The 20,066-nt window shown below is 37.4% G+C and overlaps 1 protein-coding gene across 1 annotated transcript in view; it reads left to right on the top strand.

Annotated features, from left to right (window-relative positions):
* LOC107565025 (uncharacterized) overlaps positions 1–20,066 on the top strand; it is a 79,818-nt gene that overhangs the window by 31,513 nt on the left and 28,239 nt on the right. The window contains exons 25-44 of the mRNA XM_016250211.1: positions 127–801; positions 1,686–1,798; positions 1,944–2,011; positions 2,191–2,312; positions 3,926–4,056; positions 4,186–4,328; positions 8,090–8,257; positions 8,382–8,593; positions 9,544–11,967; positions 12,254–12,357; positions 14,902–15,008; positions 15,211–15,419; positions 16,034–16,110; positions 16,245–16,375; positions 16,750–16,917; positions 17,566–17,730; positions 17,820–18,015; positions 18,160–18,299; positions 18,955–19,074; positions 19,184–19,274. Coding sequence (XP_016105697.1) covers positions 127–801; positions 1,686–1,798; positions 1,944–2,011; positions 2,191–2,312; positions 3,926–4,056; positions 4,186–4,328; positions 8,090–8,257; positions 8,382–8,593; positions 9,544–11,967; positions 12,254–12,357; positions 14,902–15,008; positions 15,211–15,419; positions 16,034–16,110; positions 16,245–16,375; positions 16,750–16,917; positions 17,566–17,730; positions 17,820–18,015; positions 18,160–18,299; positions 18,955–19,074; positions 19,184–19,274 — 5,564 coding nt within the window. The remainder of the gene's footprint in view (positions 1–126; positions 802–1,685; positions 1,799–1,943; positions 2,012–2,190; positions 2,313–3,925; positions 4,057–4,185; positions 4,329–8,089; positions 8,258–8,381; positions 8,594–9,543; positions 11,968–12,253; positions 12,358–14,901; positions 15,009–15,210; positions 15,420–16,033; positions 16,111–16,244; positions 16,376–16,749; positions 16,918–17,565; positions 17,731–17,819; positions 18,016–18,159; positions 18,300–18,954; positions 19,075–19,183; positions 19,275–20,066) is intronic.

The raw sequence follows: 20,066 nt of genomic DNA, 5'->3' as shown, positions 1-20,066 counted from the left end.
ATATATATATATATATATATATATATATATATATATACAGTATGTATGTATGTGTATGTGTGTGTTTACTATATGTATATTTGGAGGAATTATCACAGTTGTACTGATGTACTTTTTCTTTTTCAGCATTATAAACATGATGACAGAGCTTCAGAATTCCCTGCCATCAAATAACACAGCTCAGCCCATCATATCAATGATAATCAAGGTCACAAAAAACCTTCTGAGCTCAAATGAAGGCAATTTGACAAAGGACTGGATCATTAACCAACAAGTGACAATGGCACTCGCCGCAATCTTCCAGGGGAATGTTAGCTCTGTAGATCTTGCAGGAGCTGGAGTGAATCTTGACCAACTTTTGCAAGTCATGGCTCCCCTACTCTCCCCTGAGGACAGAGCCTTCCTGGCTGTTGCTGAGCAGGTGTCTCAGACACTAACCTACGCTTTGCATGTGTCTAGCACTGATGGTGGTCTCCATAGTGAAAACTTTACAGAAGCTGTCATTAGCACAGTCAGAGTGGTTCTGGAGAGTTTTTCTAATGAAACCGGAGCTCTACCTCAGGACGTGGTTAACAATATTCTTGGTGCTTTCAACGGTTCCCTTCAGATGATACTGAACCCCAATATATATTTCATGCAAGCTAACCACCTCACACAGGAGACTGTCCAGATGCTAGGGGGAGCTATTCATGACCTTTTGCCAGCAGAGGTGGCTGAGGTGTTGGTTCCCATGAAAAACAGCATTTTAGCGTATTTGCAGACCATCTCCCAATCTTCTGGACCTGACAAATGGAATGAAGTGTAAGTACAGACTATGTATTGTTTCCAAAGTATTCTGTCTATGTCTGTCTTTCACTCTATATATACAGTATATATATATATATATATATATATATATATATATATATATATAGACAAGGAGATCTGTAAATATGCAGTAGATTGTGTCTATGTCTGTCTCTCTCTATATATACAGTATATATATATATATATATATATATATATATATATATATATATAGACAAGGAGATCTGTAAATATGCAGTAGATAACAAAAAACAAAGAGCTCTGTTCTTTTATCTCTTTATCCATCTATCCATCCCTCTACACTATCATTAAAAAGTTAAGGCTTAGTAAGATTTTTAAAAAATAAATAAATACTTCTATTCAGCAAGGATTCATTAAAATGATAAAAAATGAATGACAATAAAGTCATTTATAATGTTACAAAAAGCTTTCTATTTGAAATAAATGCTATTATTTAAAACTTTTTATTCATGAAAAATGCTGACAAAAATGTATCAAATGTATCACTTTTTACACAAAAAATATTAAGCAGCACAGCTGTTTTCATCAATTATAATAATAAGAAATGATTTTGAGCACCAAATCTACATATGATTTATGAAGGATCACGTGGCACTGATGACTGGAGCAACAGCTGCTGTACTCAGCTTTGCCATCACAGAAATATATTTCACAATTACAATATATATATATAAAAAAAGAACAGCTATTTTAAATTGTATAACATTTTCACAGTTTTACTGTTTTTGATCAAATAAATGCAGCCTTGATGAGACTTTCAAAAACTAACCCTAATCTTTTGAATTTTAGTGTATATGCAGTACATGTATTTGTGTATGCACAGGTCATGACAGTTGGTGTTTCTTTTTCATTTTCAGCATTGTGAATATAATGAGAGAGCTTCAGAATTCCCTGCCACCAAACAACACAGCTCAGCCCATCATCTCTGTGATCCTTAAGGTCACAGAGTATATTCTAAACTCAAATGAAGGCAAGTTTACTGTGTGGTGTTTGTTGGGGTTCGTTGTAAAAACAGTTTGTTAGTGTGGCCATATATTAATGAAACTTTTTAAAGCCTTATTTCTTTTTTATTCAAACAAGTTGTCATAGATATATGTACTCTATATTTTTCACAGGATATACAAACATATGGCACAACCTAGGAAACTTCAGTCTTGGCAGCCTAAATGAAATAACAGAACAGGTAAATTGCTTTTATTTCTCAAAGGCCTGTTATTGACAGGTCCTTCACAACCAACAAATCTTTTGACAGGAAAATGTCTCCATATTATGATATGTGTTGATTTATTGCAGGAATAAAAATAATATAATACACGCACAAACATAAATGTGTTATTGTCAACTTCTTTTGTGATGTCACAGCTTGCAGTCTTTCTGGGCACTATGTCACCATTCATGTATGAGTCCGTCCAGACTGTCACAGAATCTGTAGGCGTTCTGGTCCAGATCCTTTCCGGGAGTGCTGACCAGCTGACCTTTGACAAGTAAGGCTGGCATCCCACTATTTGATTTTTTGTTGAAAGCTTCATTTATATAGTCAAGAGAATCAGAGAGATGGCCATAACACTCAGATTCTCTGACAACTTTGACCATGTTTGAATGTTTGAAATGAATGCTGATACATTAGTATAGATGAAGAGTTTGGTTCCAAAACGCAATAAACGCCATTTAAAAAAAATTGAGTTTTCGCCAAAATCAGTATGGTATATGGCCGGTATTGAAAAGTCAATTTTTAATTTTACGCAAAATGCGATATCCGCCGAGTTATTATGTCATGTTTTCTCTCTTTCTTTCCAAACCGCGACAAACACAGTCTCCCTTCTCTGCAGAATGCGATATATCCGCTCAACCAATCACAGCGCACCATTCCATGCACTGTAAACAGTAACAACCAATCACAGCGCATCATTCCACGCACTCTAGACAGTAATGGCGGCACTTTGAATACACCCGGCATCCTAGTTTTCCTCATCTACTTTGTACTTTGTGATCAACAAGCAAACTTAGGGCTGCACGATAAATCGCATGTGATTGTCATGCGCATCTCGTCAGTAAAGCCGGTTCTGTGATTAATAGTAAATCTCCATCATGTGCTTTCAGATGGATACACAGAGCCGTAGATCACTGACTATGCAATATCGCGTTCATAATCGCAGATGAGTCGCATTCGATTATGAACGCGATATTGCGTAGCTTGTCAGTGTAAGTGTTTTTATTAATGCCATTCATGTTTTTGGTAATACAGTGTATAGCACTAATCAACTAAATGAATGTAACATGGCAAAGATGAATACACTTTTGGAAGTTAGATGTAAGGGCAATGTCATTTTGGAATGTCTGTGGTCTAATGTGATATTGTTGTTCATGTTCTTGTTCTTGATGAAATTTTCTTTTATTGCTGTAATTAATTTATAGCATTAACAAGGTGACCTGTTGAATTCATTTTGGGAGCGATGACTGATTTAATGTATTTTTTAGTCCAGTGCCTGTATATAAGATTATTATTGACCAAGTTCAGAGGCTTTCATATGCGGATTAACCATGTTGTGTATTTTCAACAGTTTCAATATGAAAAATAATGGATTTATAGCGTTTTGGAACCAAACTCTTTATATATTGGTTAATGCAAAGCCACACATCGCAAAAGCTGAATGTTGTCTATGATAATTCTATTGCCAAACATTTGGGGTTTTTCCACACTTAAATCACTTTTAAATTACGAAAGTGGTGACAGAAATGTCAGAGGCAGTCGATTAATCTGTCACCTCACGATTTCAGCACAAACAATCAGTAGGAGTGACAGTCCTTACCAAAATTGAGTTGTTTAGTCTTTTAATGGAATGCTGATTAAATCAGCTGATTAAATTCTGCCATATTACTCAGGATGGAGAAGGTTCTTCAGAATCCCAGAGCATTAATATATTTAAAATCACACATATATTTGCATTTATGCATTTGGCAGAATTTAAGCTATATATACATTTTTAATGCATGCATTCCCCGGGAATCAAACCAGTGAGCATACATATTAAAAATAGATATATTTCTTGTTGACTCTCAGTTTTGAATGTCAATCTGACTGTTTGTTAAACAACAGGTTGGAGGACATGTTGGCTGCTCTGTTTTCAACCTTTAAAGGTACTCCAATGTGGGATTCATTGCCGTCTGTCGTGTCCACAATTCAACAAGCCATTGTCAACAGTGCTCACAACATGCAGGCACAAACAGGTGAGAAAAGCAAAGCCTTACTGTTGAATACAGCTGCAAAAGAGTTGCAGAGTAGGTGTTCATGTTTACGGACAATTTCTTTCATATCTGAACCGTATGCGTCTAATGCAAGTGCTTTCTTCTCCTCAGAGCTCCTCTACGTCCTCCAGCAGCCATTGTCCAACCTTTTGTCTGGCATTTTTCATGTTATGAACACAAGCAGTTTCACTTCTCAGTCCTTTGTTGGTGGATTGTCACAGGCCCTTTTGTCAACTGCAGAAGCTGCTCTGCAGGTTAGAACAACATTCCTATCTACTGATGTGGTGGACTTATACAGACCAGTGTTGCCAACTCTCACAAGATAAATAAGTAACCGCAGCTTCAAAAACAAGCCCAATATTATTTATTAGCGATTGTTTATTACCAATAAATTAGCCTGCAACATAGTAAACTCAAAGCTTGAAGAACAAAAACAGAAGTTATTTTACAAAAATCATCAAACTGTAACAAAGCGGGAGGGCACGCACTATCCTCAGATTAGAGGTCTTTTCGGGTCCTAAAATCTGTACCTGACCCGAATCACTTCTTACCCGAACCTGACGTGCATAAATACATTTTTTTTAAAGAAAAACCCGACCCGAGACAGACCCGATGAAATTAGCAGTGGTGGACGAAGTACACAAATCAAGTACTTGAGTAAAAGTACAGATACGTATAATAAAATATTACTCCAGTAAAAGTAAAAGTACTCCTTTTTCAATTTTACTCGAGTGAAAGTACAAAAGTACTCGATTTATGTACTTAAGTAAAAAAGTACTGATAGATTTATTTTGTAATTTTATGTAGGCTACTTATATTAGCAAATATTTTTAATAATCCTACTGCTCAAAATACCTGGGATTTTCCCAAAATAACCACTATATGGAGTCAAGATATATTTTTGTTGTTGATATGGACTACATTGACGAGAGTGATGTAGAAATGTTCACTGTGAAGCTTACACTGCGAAGTACCTGAGAGAAAACAGATCTGCTCATCTGATTTTCACCAGTAAGAAAAAAGAGTTTTAAAGCTTGTTGTTTTGCAGAACATCACAGTTATATATGACATGAGAATAAGGCCTGAAGTTAGGAAGAACATTTTAAGGAAAATATAAATATATTTTTATAATGATTTTTTTTTTCTCAAACCTTGTCTGTGGTGTAAAAACACCCCTGGCCAAATGCCCCCAGAGGGCATCACTTCCCACTTTGATAATTACTGTAGTTACCATGTTCTGAACTTCACATCCTTTCTTTTTCTCCCAGATGTAATCTATCTAGGTGGTTGAATAAAAATATTTGGACTTTATATCTAAAAATTACCTCAACTTAGCACCAGCAAGCTTGTTAGCTAGACAGTTAGCATCAGCTAACAATATTAACTTATTTTCAGTATGGTTATGAATAAACATTCATATCGGTCTACTCGGCTATAGTTAATCCAAACAATGTAAAAATGTATACTGTTGATAAACAATATAAAAACAGACGTTGCATTTTAATAAAACTGTTAACGTTACGGCAGCGGGGAATATGAATTATTTAATTTAGTCTGTGTTATTTTAATGTTTCGGGTTTTTAAATGTTTTTTTACCTAAAATAGAGACACAGATGTTGATGTGTCTGCATTCAATCATTTCAGTGGGCTTACATAGATCACCCTTTACAGCAGATTTAGTTCACAAACAACTGACATTTTTGACCTAAATATGATTTTCAGTTACAATAATTAATCCAGTAAAAGTTACTCAAAATAAAACGACTCCAGTAAAGTACAGATACTTGAAAAATGTACTGAAGTACAGTAACGAAGTAAAGCTACTCCGTTACTGTCCACCACTGGAATAAACCCGAGTCCGACACGACCCGACGGCATTTATTTTCGAACCCGACTGTAAACGGCGTTGACGTGTGTACAGCCTGCAGCCCCGCAGTCAGTCAGGAAAAATCCCGGTGTCCTGTTGACTGATTTGGCCACTTCTCCATTACTTTGATTTATTTAACATTTATTCAATTTATTATTAGGTTACTTTATATTAGTGCCTGCCTGATGGATACAAGGTAGCCTATTTCTGAGCTCCGCTTTCAATTGTGACCAGTGGATTTGAAAAAGAAACGTGATAGTTTGATAAAAAATAAATCGATAGCCTATGGATTCGCTGTTGTCTGCAACCTGATCTCCGGCGAAAGGCTTCTGCATACAAAAAAGAAAAGCCCTGCATGAACACGCAGCATAATGAAGCGAGTGAATTTTCCTGATGGATCTCATATCTATAAAATTATGTCTGTGTGCGAGGATTACAAACGTATGCTCCTTTTCTATGTGCGTTCCTCTCTTAACACAAAAGTGAAAGCAGCCTAACCTACGCATTTGGGATAGTTTAAAAGAATTCGGGTCTAATCGGGTCCATTTGGGAAAAGCATGTTTATTTTAAATTACCCGAGACCTGAGGGCGCTAATACCGAACCCGACCTGTGTCGGAGGTACTCGTCGAAGTTTTGGACCCGAACCATCTCGGGTCTCGGGTCGGACCTCGGGTTTTCGGATCCAAGTGAACCCGTGAAGACCTCTACCTCCGATCACCTGCAAGCAGAATAGTTTTGGAGACGGAAAAGGAGAATAAGACAAGAGCACTAAGGGGAAGCTTTAAAATAGCCACATATTTATTGTAAAATAAACCCGAACCATATGTATCTACTATTAGTATTACTGCGTTTATTTATTGATTTAATAATTAATGCATTCTAAAAATATTTTACAAATTGAATTAAGTCCTTTTCCTCCCCTGCACCATTCACCTTCTCCCATGTTTCCTCTCCATTTCTGTACATCTCTGTTGGTGGCGTTGTTTGGTTTTTGCATATAATAGAGGGTTGGTGAGCTGGAATTTCTATATAATCCCACTGAAGATTGTTGAGAAATGATTATGAGACATACTGCATCAATAGCAAAGTCATGTGTATGATACTGTGTTCTCACCAACAATGTGTTTTTGTTGTGGGTTCAGCTTAAAATAGCTGAAGTCCTAGTGACAGTAGAAGAAAGAGTGACATTATGGAAGTATGACAGTGTAAAATCGAAATGGAAAGTTGTATGTATGATCAGTTGTTTTACAGTGGTTCCCCTTAAGACGACATCCCCCTAGCCAATTCAAATGACTTGATTTTAAACTTGAATTCAAAATTTCAGTGGCTGAGACTACTTTTTCTGGGTACTCTTGATTGCTACCTATTATGCTGACCAAAGAGTAACTGAAGCCACAAAATAATGTGAATTTGTCACAAAATCTATTTTTCTTAGTAAAGACAAGATATCATAGTAACATACTATGTTTTTAATCAGGCATCGAGGATACTGGATCTTGCATAACCCTGGTGTTAGTTGTTAATTAGCTTATTGTGTGTTTCCAAACAGGCACAGGCATCAACTAAATGTATTTGGGAAATGTTCTGACTTCTTATTTTTTCTGAAATGAATTCAACCACCTTGGCCCAAAAGGCCCACTCAGTGTGCCAAGAAGTGTATTAATCACAGATAAACAGCTAGCCTACATTACCTAGCACGCATTAGGTGCTGCTTTTCATCCCTAGAGAGAATTTGGTTTCCTTTTACAGCAGATGCTCTAATCCTGGTAGGAGTCATATATCCCTTCTTCCCTACTACATGTTCAGTGAATGATTTGTCTATGATTGTATACATTTTCACATCACTTGAATTCACAAAGCATAAAACAAGATCATGAATGGGTCCCCCTCCCCTTCCCTTGGGCCCAATGTATGAAATATGGTCTAAACTTTTTGACACCCTGACAAACTGAGGATATCTGTGTGTAGTTTTTCTTGTGTCTCTGTGAATGTGACGACATCTTGTCTCCAGTATTAAATAGTAAATTGTTAAAGAACTAAAAAAAAAAAGTTTCATTGCCATCCTGTTGCTCTTGTAATCTCTCTGTTAGACAGTAGTGTGTTAAACTTCTGTGATAATTATCTTTTTTCTGATGCTCACCCCTCAGGCTTGTTTGGGGGGTCAGAGCCTGAACTGCAGCTACGTGCAGCAAATATGGCAGGATGTCAGAGCTGGTGCTGGAATAAGCGAAGACACTGTTGCTTTGTGGTGTAACAACAGCCTACTGCCAGTCATAGCAGCCTTTGATAAACCAGCTCCAGCCTTCAATATGACGGTGAGACAATAAGTTCCAGTTTTACAATAACAGCCTTTGGCTCTCAAATGCAACTATCATGTGTCAACACATGGTAGTGTGCACTAAAGACTGATTTAGACTGATCCTCTGTGTTTCTAAACAGGGAATGAACCCTCTATGGATAAACGCCACTGCAGGAATGATGGCAGAGTCACTGGAGACTTTCTATGGGGCGATCCTGAACAATACCTTTGCTAGCAATCACCTTACAGAAGTCCTGTTGCATACATCAATGCTATCCAACCTCTCAGTGCTAGAAATAACAAACCAGGCTGACTGGAATGCCCAACTCTTCCAGATGCAGCTGTACCAAAGGTATTAATGCACTGGAGTCATTTTTACACTAACATATATTCGTACTGTGATACATGCCCCAAGTCATATTACATGACGACAAACAAACGGCAGTCTTATAACAGAGAAAGATCTTTTACAAAGATAAACACTATTGAGCTTTTCACCATTATTTTTCAAACTGTATAGCCTGACTAAATTGCCAACAACAAAAGTGTGCAACAATTTCGCCCGCACTCACACTCCCATTATACCTCGACATTATCACAAGCCTGATTATATTACTGAAATACTTTCTCAAATTTGCTAAGAGATTTACAGTCATTACCCATAAGGACCAGGGGTTGGAATCATGCAAACAAACTAAGTAAGAGTAATTAAATTTGCATTAAGGTTGATTTATTCAGTTTGACTCCTTTGCTTCCAAACAGGTTTGAGCAGATAAAGTAGTGTCTATTATTATGTTATCTCTATCTCCCTGCTCTTAAATTGATTCTGCTTTATGTGCTCATCCCTGTAATGAACTGACTACTGATAGGAATCAAATTATGCATTTGTGCATATCTGGGTGAAACAATCACATAAGACTGCAGAAACATTTATGCACCCGCTGTAGATCATTGATGATGAAACATGATGGAAATGGTCTATTATAAATAAAGTCTATTATAACCATTCAGTTCTATTAATATAATGTGAGTGCCCGCTGAAATGGAGAGCAAAATCAACATGAAATATGGACTAATGTTGTGCAGCTTTTAAATATAAGTAATCTAGTTTAAAAATTCATAAATGATCCCATCAACTCTACATTTAAGTATGTTGGACTGTAATGGTTCGTAATCTTTCACATTTATGCATAACAGTACATTATTTAATCCAGCTATTAATGGATCCTTAAAGAGACATTTTTTATTATTTTGTAACTTTTTTTGTGAACGTGCAGTACTAATTTCTCTCTCATTCATCAGTCTCTCCACAGTACAAATGGCTCTGGATCAAATTAAGAGAGAAGCTCCCTGGATGACGCCATACATCGAGGCAGCTGGAAAAACTATAGAGGTCATCCTCCAGAACGGCAATCTCCTCCAGTACTCAACTGCAAGCCCTCAGATCATCATGCAGGCTCTGGAGATCACGCTTACTGGAATGAATTTTACAAAGGAAACCATTAATTATATCCTGAGTGGAGACATATTTATGAACCCAAATGGAAGCACAGTTGACAGCTTAATAAAAGAGGTTATCCAGCAAATCATTGGTACGGGATTGCTGGGAGACTGGCCTACCCTTTATGGAGTAATGCAGCAAGTTCTGTATTTGGAAGATACAAGTGGCACCCTATGGAAAACTGTTGAATTTTTCAACTGGCTGTTCACTACTCAAGATACTGGGCTACATTTTGTCTTGGAGATCCTGCGCCAGTTATATGAGATAGTAAGAGATGCCCTAACCAAGATGCCACTGCCGTGCTTCTCAGAAACCTTTATTGACCTTTTTGGGAATGTTTTGTACATGCTGAAACAGATCAAACTAACCAGTGACCTCTTCGACCCTGTGGAACAATATCTAAGCCCACTTAAAATGCAAATTGCTCAGGGACAGAACCTGCAAGGTCTTGTGTCCCACACAAGAAATGCCAGAAGAATTGCTAGCGAAGTACAGAGAGAGCCAGTGGATGACTTCCTTGATCTTCTTGACATCGATTACCAAGCTTTGCTTGAAGTTCTTTCCATTCCACCCACCTCGACTGAAATTATGGAGACTGTCCATGTTTTCTTTGCAAATCCAGATTTGGGTGTCATCCTGAAGGGTTATTTGAAAGAAATGACTGGAAGCACAAGTCAGGAGGAAACCATTGACACAGCTCTGAATGTGCTGTCCTACTTGACACTCCCTAGCAATGGGCAGCAGTTTCTGGAGATGTTCATGGACATCGGTAGTGAAGGGTGGAGTTTGCAGGACCTTGATAAAGTAGAGAAACTTGCAGAGAGCCTAGGAAGAACAATTGACGTGGCCATGGTGCTATCCGACCAGCCACCCCTGAACGTTCCTCAAGGAATTGAGCACATGGCCCAGCAACTTCAAGCTTCGGTGTCAAATATCATCTCACAGGATGGAAATGGCACCAACACTGCGATCCAATTCCTTACGGCTCTCAACAGCATCCTTACCGAGAACTTTGAAGAAAGCAAGGCCATCAGCCCTCAGGTCACTGGCATTCTCCAAAACTTAATTGGCTCGTTTTCCAGTCCAGGGTCGCAGATGAGCATAGCATCCTATTTGGCAGCCGTTAATCAAACTGCAGAAGCCTTCACCTCACTTCTCTCTGGAGAGGTAGCTGTGTATTTCAACATATCTGGACAAATGCTGCAAGCCTTTGCATTGCTCGAGGCATATCCCAGAGACATAGAAAAAGTCATGATGTCCACCAGCAAGATTTCTAACTCCCTAAACCATGTTCTTGCCCTCTCGAATATTACAACTCTTCCAAATGGACAATATGTTCAAGAGGTCACCCATCCCTTGATCCTTAGCAGTGCCATGGCCAACCACATTCTATTCAACCTCTCCATGTCAAACTATAGTCTGAGCAGTAATGCTGAGAGGGAGATGCTTTTGACCCAGACGTTCAATCAGATGGTTGTCGTTCTTCCCAAGGAAACGCACATTTACCTCTTTGCTATCAAATCGGCTCTATTCACTGCCCTCTCTAAAGTATCCAACACTGCAGAAATCGCATCCCACTTCCCAGAAATCTCCCAGCTGGTTACACAGTCTCTTCTCAACTCTCTAAACATTACTTATGATCCGACATCCACGCATATGACTCCAGATGGCCTTGTTTACATCTTCATGACCGTGTCTAATCAAGTGTCCATGAGTCTCTGCCAAGGCCTTATGTTATCCGGTTCCCCTATCCAAATCTCACAAGCAGTGAACTCTTTAAGTGAGGTTGCATCTTCCATATACTCGATAATGCCTGTTGAGGGACGGCCATACATCAATATCACACTCAACCTAATGGAGACAATATCTTTTGTTCTTAATGACACCAGCACCTTTGGGGATGTCAGTGGCGCTGTATCTCAAGTAGTAAGTTCTGTCAACAACCTTCTGGCCATGGCGCACCACATGAACACAAACTCCTCCAGCAGCATTATAGGTGACCTAGAGCAGACCCTTAAGAGAATCCTAATGATCATCCAGGCAGACCAAAGCCCTCTCACCCAAACGGCTGATATTACCCAGCAGATACTGCACACCATCCAAAATCTCATCTCGCTGGGCAATAGCAGCAGTGTGGAGTCTGAACTCCCCAAAATAGTGCTGGGGGCTTCTAGCATGAATATCGGCCATCTGCTGGGGATGAATGACTCTAACTGGACTGACAAGTGAGTTTCTTTGAGGTTTTGCTCCCAAGGCTGGTTTCTGGTTATGAGCTCATAACAAGGCCCAGTTTTCCATCTCTTTTTCTTGTTCATTACATGGCATTTACCTTGCATAATTGCTTACTTCTTCAGAGAAATGTAATTTATGACTCTGAAAAGCACACATTCTTACAGATTCTTAGGTTCATGAAAATAAATGATCATAATCCATAGTAGTACATTATGATAAAGCTAACTCAGCAGAAAGAATGATGTTTTGTTAGTTAATTAAACTTTTCTGTTTACATAGGCTGCCTGTGCTGTTGACAAACCTCGCTAATAGCCTTCCAGAAGACCTGCAGTATTCTTCTCTTATTAAGTCCATCATGAGAAGTCTGGCCAACGAATCCCAAGGTACATAAATCATCTCGCAAATCTACTGACCTATAACACTGTTCATTCAGGGGTTTTATTTCCACAATCTTATGCTCCCACAATTGCATATAGTGCATATAAGTATTTTGCATTAAGCCGTGTGAATACATAATTATTTCTTTGCATAATTTATTTTTGTTGAAGTCAGCTTTCTGGAATATTCAGCCAGGAGGCATGTGGCCAGACAGAGTTTGAAAGCCTTTTACAGTGCACGTGCTCTTTAAAATAGCAAATGTCTATTTAAATTACTACTTCACCCAAAAATTTGAATGGTAATTTTTTAAAAACTTTTTTGTGTCATTCCAAACCTGCATGCAAGTAGTATTTTCTGTAACCCTTAAATGTATTCAAATAGTTTTTGTTTTAGTCATAGATTTAACTAAACTTAGTGATGTTTGTGCTTTAAGCAAGAAAATAATTTAACATTGGGGTAAAATAATAAACCTAATTAAGATATGCTCTGTATGCTCTGAAAACAAGTGTCAAGTATTACTTTTTCTTCTGAAATAAAGTTATCTTGTTTTACAGATTTTTTTTTTTATCAGATAAGATAGATTTTTAGAACTATCCTATTCAAGAGTACACCATTTTTTCCCCCTCTGGAGATCCACAGTTTTTATTCCTCACTTTCTTTGTTTGCAGCACTCCTTCATTTTCATTGATAAGCTGCTATTTAAACATCTCAGTTTGCTTTATATTTTCTTTAATAAAGCTGATGTCTTGCTGAGCATTTAATTTCCCTCATAAGTGTCTGATCTTTTATATTGCTTAAGGTGTTGCACATGTAAGTGCTGTCAGATCTAAATCAGCACACGGCAGCATAAAGCTTTCAATTTCTAAGGAGAGATTCTTTGCTAGATCATTTGCTGCTTGTTGCACTGCAAGGTTGGCCTGAAAGTGGAGTTAGGTGCAAGTAATGATGCCTGTAGGGAATTTAAGTTACTTTAGCTCTGCAAAAGCTTGATCTATGTTTTCCCTCTTCCATTTCTCTCACCTCTCTGCAGAAAATCTGCATCTTCTACTGCAAGTGCTAAACGCCGCCTTTGAATTAGGCTCAGCCAACTGGGCGAATGAGAGTTCGGGCATATGACTCTAACTGGACTGACAAGTGAGTTTCTTTGAGGTTTTGCTCCCAAGGCTGGTTTCTGGTTATGAGCTCATAACAAGGCCCAGTTTTCCATCTCTTTTTCTTGTTCATTACATGGCATTTACCTTGCATAATTGCTTACTTCTTCAGAGAAATGTAATTTATGACTCTGAAAAGCACACATTCTTACAGATTCTTAGGTTCATGAAAATAAATGATCATAATCCATAGTAGTACATTATGATAAAGCTAACTCAGCAGAAAGAATGATGTTTTGTTAGTTAATTAAACTTTTCTGTTTACATAGGCTGCCTGTGCTGTTGACAAACCTCGCTAATAGCCTTCCAGAAGACCTGCAGTATTCTTCTCTTATTAAGTCCATCATGAGAAGTCTGGCCAACGAATCCCAAGGTACATAAATCATCTCGCAAATCTACTGACCTATAACACTGTTCATTCAGGGGTTTTATTTCCACAATCTTATGCTCCCACAATTGCATATAGTGCATATAAGTATTTTGCATTAAGCCGTGTGAATACATAATTATTTCTTTGCATAATTTATTTTTGTTGAAGTCAGCTTTCTGGAATATTCAGCCAGGAGGCATGTGGCCAGACAGAGTTTGAAAGCCTTTTACAGTGCACGTGCTCTTTAAAATAGCAAATGTCTATTTAAATTACTACTTCACCCAAAAATTTGAATGGTAATTTTTTAAAAACTTTTTTGTGTCATTCCAAACCTGCATGCAAGTAGTATTTTCTGTAACCCTTAAATGTATTCAAATAGTTTTTGTTTTAGTCATAGATTTAACTAAACTTAGTGATGTTTGTGCTTTAAGCAAGAAAATAATTTAACATTGGGGTAAAATAATAAACCTAATTAAGATATGCTCTGTATGCTCTGAAAACAAGTGTCAAGTATTACTTTTTCTTCTGAAATAAAGTTATCTTGTTTTACAGATTTTTTTTTTTATCAGATAAGATAGATTTTTAGAACTATCCTATTCAAGAGTACACCATTTTTTCCCCCTCTGGAGATCCACAGTTTTTATTCCTCACTTTCTTTGTTTGCAGCACTCCTTCATTTTCATTGATAAGCTGCTATTTAAACATCTCAGTTTGCTTTATATTTTCTTTAATAAAGCTGATGTCTTGCTGAGCATTTAATTTCCCTCATAAGTGTCTGATCTTTTATATTGCTTAAGGTGTTGCACATGTAAGTGCTGTCAGATCTAAATCAGCACACGGCAGCATAAAGCTTTCAATTTCTAAGGAGAGATTCTTTGCTAGATCATTTGCTGCTTGTTGCACTGCAAGGTTGGCCTGAAAGTGGAGTTAGGTGCAAGTAATGATGCCTGTAGGGAATTTAAGTTACTTTAGCTCTGCAAAAGCTTGATCTATGTTTTCCCTCTTCCATTTCTCTCACCTCTCTGCAGAAAATCTGCATCTTCTACTGCAAGTGCTAAACGCCGCCTTTGAATTAGGCTCAGCCAACTGGGCGAATGAGAGTTCGGGCATAATACTGGACCACCTGTTAACTAAGGTGAGATTTTTGATGGTTTAGATATAATTTTTTTTTTAAAGAATATGCCAGCAAAAATTGCTATCTTGTCACTATTCACTTATTGGTAAGCTCATGCCATACCAAGTTGCAAAAAGAATACAGAAGGACAAATTGTTAGTCCATATGACTCGTATCTTATATTTCAAGTATTCTGAAGCCAACTTCTTTTCTGATAATGTAGGTGTGCGCTCTGGAAAACATGGCCTCTGTGCAGCTGATCACCAATTTTCTTCCTCTGGGCCCCAGACTGCTATGCGACACTGTTGTTCCCACAATCCAGGCTTTCCATGTGCTCACAACCAACCTGGTGAACCAAAGCACCGACATCTATGATCTGATTTTCCAGACTTTTGTTGGAGACCCTAGCACCTACAACACTGAAGTGGACTGGTACTGTTTTCTATAATGGTCTTCAACCTTGTTGTGGCAGCTTATATTATGTATGTTGGGGAGTAACTTTTAGTAGAGTGAAAGTATTTAAAAAAACAAAACAATGTAGCATTTCCAGTAACAAGCTACTTTTTCAATATGTGCTGTTAGTGTAACATTCTCTAGCATGCACAACTTCAAGCTGAGCAAACTGTGGTAGTAATCAAATTCACTCCACTTTTTCCCCACTTCTAATTCATATGAAACATTGGAAAGTCTGATTTATTTTAGTGAATCAGTTCAGACACCAAATTCAAATGAATATGTTCAAAAAATTATTCACAGATTCATCAGATGTTTTCATGTCTTTTTTTTAAATTAAAATACATTTACAAAATTGAATGAAATTAGATGTTACTGTTTGTCACTGTTTTCCATCTAATTTAGTATTATTTATGATAATTATTATATTGTCATAATATTATTTTTCATATAACTATTTATATGAAATTTTTTTATATAAATAACATTTATGTAAACATTTTGTATAATTATGTTACACATTTTGAACAGTTTGTGTCCAGGAATTCTACTCATAGTTTTAATCACGCGCGCTCTCTCTCTCTTTTATAAAGGACATCAACTCTCTCTCAAATTGTGGGCTTCAACATCTCAACTCTGAAAACTCTTAATATCAATATTACATCTCCAGGTAGGTACCGCTGTCGCTTCAAGCAAAAGAACTGCGGAAACACAAGTGTTCCTTAGCTATCAGATGGTGGTCCAATCAGTCTGTTTCAACCTTGCCATGCTCTCTGACTTGTCTTTTGTCTTTTGTTCTGACAGCTGAAGTGAAAGTTTTAGAGCTGCTGAAAAATGCCACACTGTTTGTTCAGGATGTTGAGCGGTATACCAGCTTTCCCCCTCGCATTCTTCAGGCTCTATTAGATTACCCTCTACCCAGAAGCAACATGCAGGTACAACACAACTCATGCATACATAAGAGGGGATCAAGATGTGTCCAAAATCCATGGCTTCACACAGTGTGAGACAGAAACAAATTTTTTTAAATCACTTTATACTGAGAAAGATGGGCTCCCCTTGCTGAGTCTTGGTTCCTCCCAAGGATTTCCCCCCATCCTACTCATCTTACCTAAACATTGAGCATTTTCATTGCCATGGTTGCCTTTTACTTGCTCACAGAGGGTTGTATCGGGCTTTATTCGTGATGAAGCTGCTTTTGCACAATATGCTTTAATAACATATATCTGAGTCTCTCACCAGTGTGAAGTCTTGTAGAGTGCATTTTTATTATAATGTGTTCTATTTGTCATCTCTCCCCTCTTCACAGATCTTGGCATGGTTGGCAAACCTGCACCAGTGCTCAGACCCCTCGTCTTTGCAACTGGACCCTACAGGGCAGGAGATCTTCAGCACTTTCTGTGAACTGTCACATGAATGGTACAGCATCACGGTTATCTTTCTTCGTCATGTGGACATGAAGGAGGCTTTATTCAGGGTAAAGAGCTGGGCACAAAATGTATTGTATATATTGTACATCCAATGAAACAGAAAGGCTGCGTCTTTCTGTCCCAGGACAAAGGCAGAATAGAAATGGACTGTGCTCTAATTAATTCATAGGAAAACCTTTCTTTGAATGAACACACACATTCTTCAGGCCATTGTGTATATTATTGCTGTTTTGTATTAATCTGTTGTATTATAGACTATTTTATTCTTTAATACAAGAAATGTTTTGCATATAGTTACTATGAAACTAAATAATAATGATTGCTGTTTTATGCATTTATTTTTATGGATTCTTCTCTGTATGGTTAGATTGGGGCTGGGCTTGGGCAGCCTGATCTCACTGTTAGCTATTCAAGAATTTGCTGTACCGGTTGTTTATTATGAAAAGCCATTTATTATAAATAATCTTTTGTTTGCTTCCATTAAGTTTAAAGTAAAGAGAGAAAAATAATCAAATTATATATTTTTTATTACTTCATTCAAATGTGTTTAATTATTGAGACCTACTGTAGACATTGCCACTTATTTTTATATTTTTAATATACATACATAAACTTTTTTATTTTCCAGAAAAAAATAATTATATCATGCAATATATCAATAATTTTACTAAAAGCCCTATGATATTTTGTTGCAGCTGGTGTTGTCCAAAGAAATTCAGGATTTGGTGAGAATCATGCTAGAGCTGGTAAAGTTTTTGATGGACATAATGCACAAACTGGTACCTGCCCTTAACAAACTGCAGGAATACCTGACAAACATAGGAGAACTAAACCTGGTGGCCAACCAAGAGTTCCACAGTGTAAGATTTAATTTAATTATTTCATTTCATTTCATTTCATTTCATTTCATTTTATTTTAAAATGTGTCTTTGGATTCTCTCTCCCACAGCTGGTGAGGGGAAAGCGGTCCACCATGTCTAGCAGGGCCACCTTTAGTACCATCGCTCGTGCCTTGTGCAAAAACGGCATCCTGACACTGTTCGCCATCGCAAAAGTTCCTATCGTAACCGAGACTGATCCTTCCGTCCAGACGGACCACAAGAGAGAAGAGCTGATTAAGAAGTTCAAAATCCCACCCGATGCTAGTATGAACGCATATTCTCAGCACACAGCTAAATGTGCAATAAAGCATTATGATAATGACCTGTCAAGAATCTGTCTACAGCATATTGAGTTCAGTTTGATGAAGTGCTGTGGTCAGGCTTAATTAATATACTGCTTTTGTCCAGGTCCCTTCTGTATGAACCTCTACTTGGATATGGTGAACACTACAGGCGGTGCGGTGGCCTGGGCATTCCTCAAACCCATGCTGTTAGGACAGGTCCTGTACTCACCAGACACACCAGTGACGAGAGAGATCATGAGAAAGGTGCTGATTTTACATCTCACAAATAAATATTTGGCATCTAGGCCACATTTATGCTTTTCACTGATTTTAGACACAGAGATAATTCAGTTTTTTTGCATGCATATAAAAAGCAAAAATGTGTGATTGGATCCAGTTTGGGCCACTTTTAGATACGTGTTTTGTTTTGTATTTCAAAAGTTAGAATTTCCAGTTTTCTGCCTTGAAAAAAACGTTGATTTCCAATTTATAAAGTACTACGAAAATGTTATTCATTGTGGAAGTATGACATTAAAAATTACAGCACCAAGGGAAAAGTGTAGTTTACGTTTAACGTTCCTACATTACATGATGATGAAACCTGTTTAAAAATGTTTGCAGAGGCAGGTGTGAAAAACATGGTAAATGACCTTCTCTGTTGGTAATTGTATGGTTAGCATACATAGTTGCTAGGAGACGTATTTGCTGAGAATCAGATACCTGCAAAGATAAAATATATAGGAATATCCTGTTTCTGACTTAGGATGGACTGTAGCATAAATCTGGTCATCTGACCTACATATTTACAGTCATATCGGATTGTTCTTTTAAGATATAGATGTGTAGTCTGGTCATGAAGCAAAATATTGTGTTTTCTTGTAACATTTGTTGTAGCAAAACATTTCCTTCTTTCCTGCAGTCAAATTCTACACTGCACCAGTTTGGTGATCTAAAGCTTTATGCATCCGAGTGGATAGAGTCATCGTCATATGTGATGCAGTCTGCCGACATCCTGACAAAAACCTTGCCGATACTTCAGGTATACTACAACGAGTCCAGAGAAAATCAAATAAACACTTTTTGTTTGATTCATTTATTTTTTTCCCTCTACTGCATTAACTGCTTCCTTATCAAACTACTCTTCACAGAATTCTCTGCGCAATCCCTTTGTCCAAAACTTCATTCAGACTCAGACCGGCATTGATGTTGCACAAATGAGCTCAACTCTCAGCCAATTCAGTAAGTTCTCAACAGTGCATGCAATGCTTGCATCATGGTGATGGAGTATTATTATTAGAAGAACGTTTCTCATTATTATGAGATGTTATTATAACAAGAAAGTTTCTAATATTTATGAGAAACAAAGTCATTATTATGAGAAAATTCTCATTATTACGAGTTACTGTGTCATTATCATGAGAAAGTTTTGCACTATAATGAAATGTTATGTCATAATAATGAGGTGTTTTCCCCCCCTAAATAACATATTAACCCATACATCTCTTTTGACCATTATTCTTGATAACTTGCCCCAAAATTTTACAATCTCCTTGGAATTGTCAATGTGTTCTTTTGTGTTAATGTTGAAAACTGTTCTGTGACAGGGGCTTAGGTTTAGGCTTGCTTCAGAGAGGCTAGGGTCTGATTTATGACATCCTATTTGTCTTGGGCCTCTGTGGAATTTTTGTGACTCCTCGTGCCTCAACTCGGTTTTGACCAAATCTTAGATTGTCTGATTCGGTCTGATATCCTACAATTATGATAAAGATTCTCATAATTTTTAACTTGAAGAACTTAAAGAACTTTAACTTGAATCATAATTTTTGCGTAATTGTGGCAGGAATAATAATACAAACCTTACATAATTTAATTACAAAACTTTACAGTTACTGAGAAATAATGTGAAGTTCAATTACAGTTACTTATGAAATTGTTAACAATTACAAAGGGGGTTACATCTGATTATTTTCACCCCCCCCCCCCCCCCCCCCCACCCCCCTCACTTATTTTTTTCCCAACTTGCCTTATCAA

The sequence above is a fragment of the Sinocyclocheilus grahami genome, unplaced genomic scaffold (genome assembly GCF_001515645.1).
Source record: "Sinocyclocheilus grahami isolate Dianchi unplaced genomic scaffold, SAMN03320097.WGS_v1.1 scaffold974.1, whole genome shotgun sequence".
Taxonomy (NCBI): Eukaryota; Metazoa; Chordata; class Actinopteri; order Cypriniformes; family Cyprinidae; genus Sinocyclocheilus; species Sinocyclocheilus grahami.
This window is presented reverse-complemented; position numbering and strand designations above follow the sequence as displayed.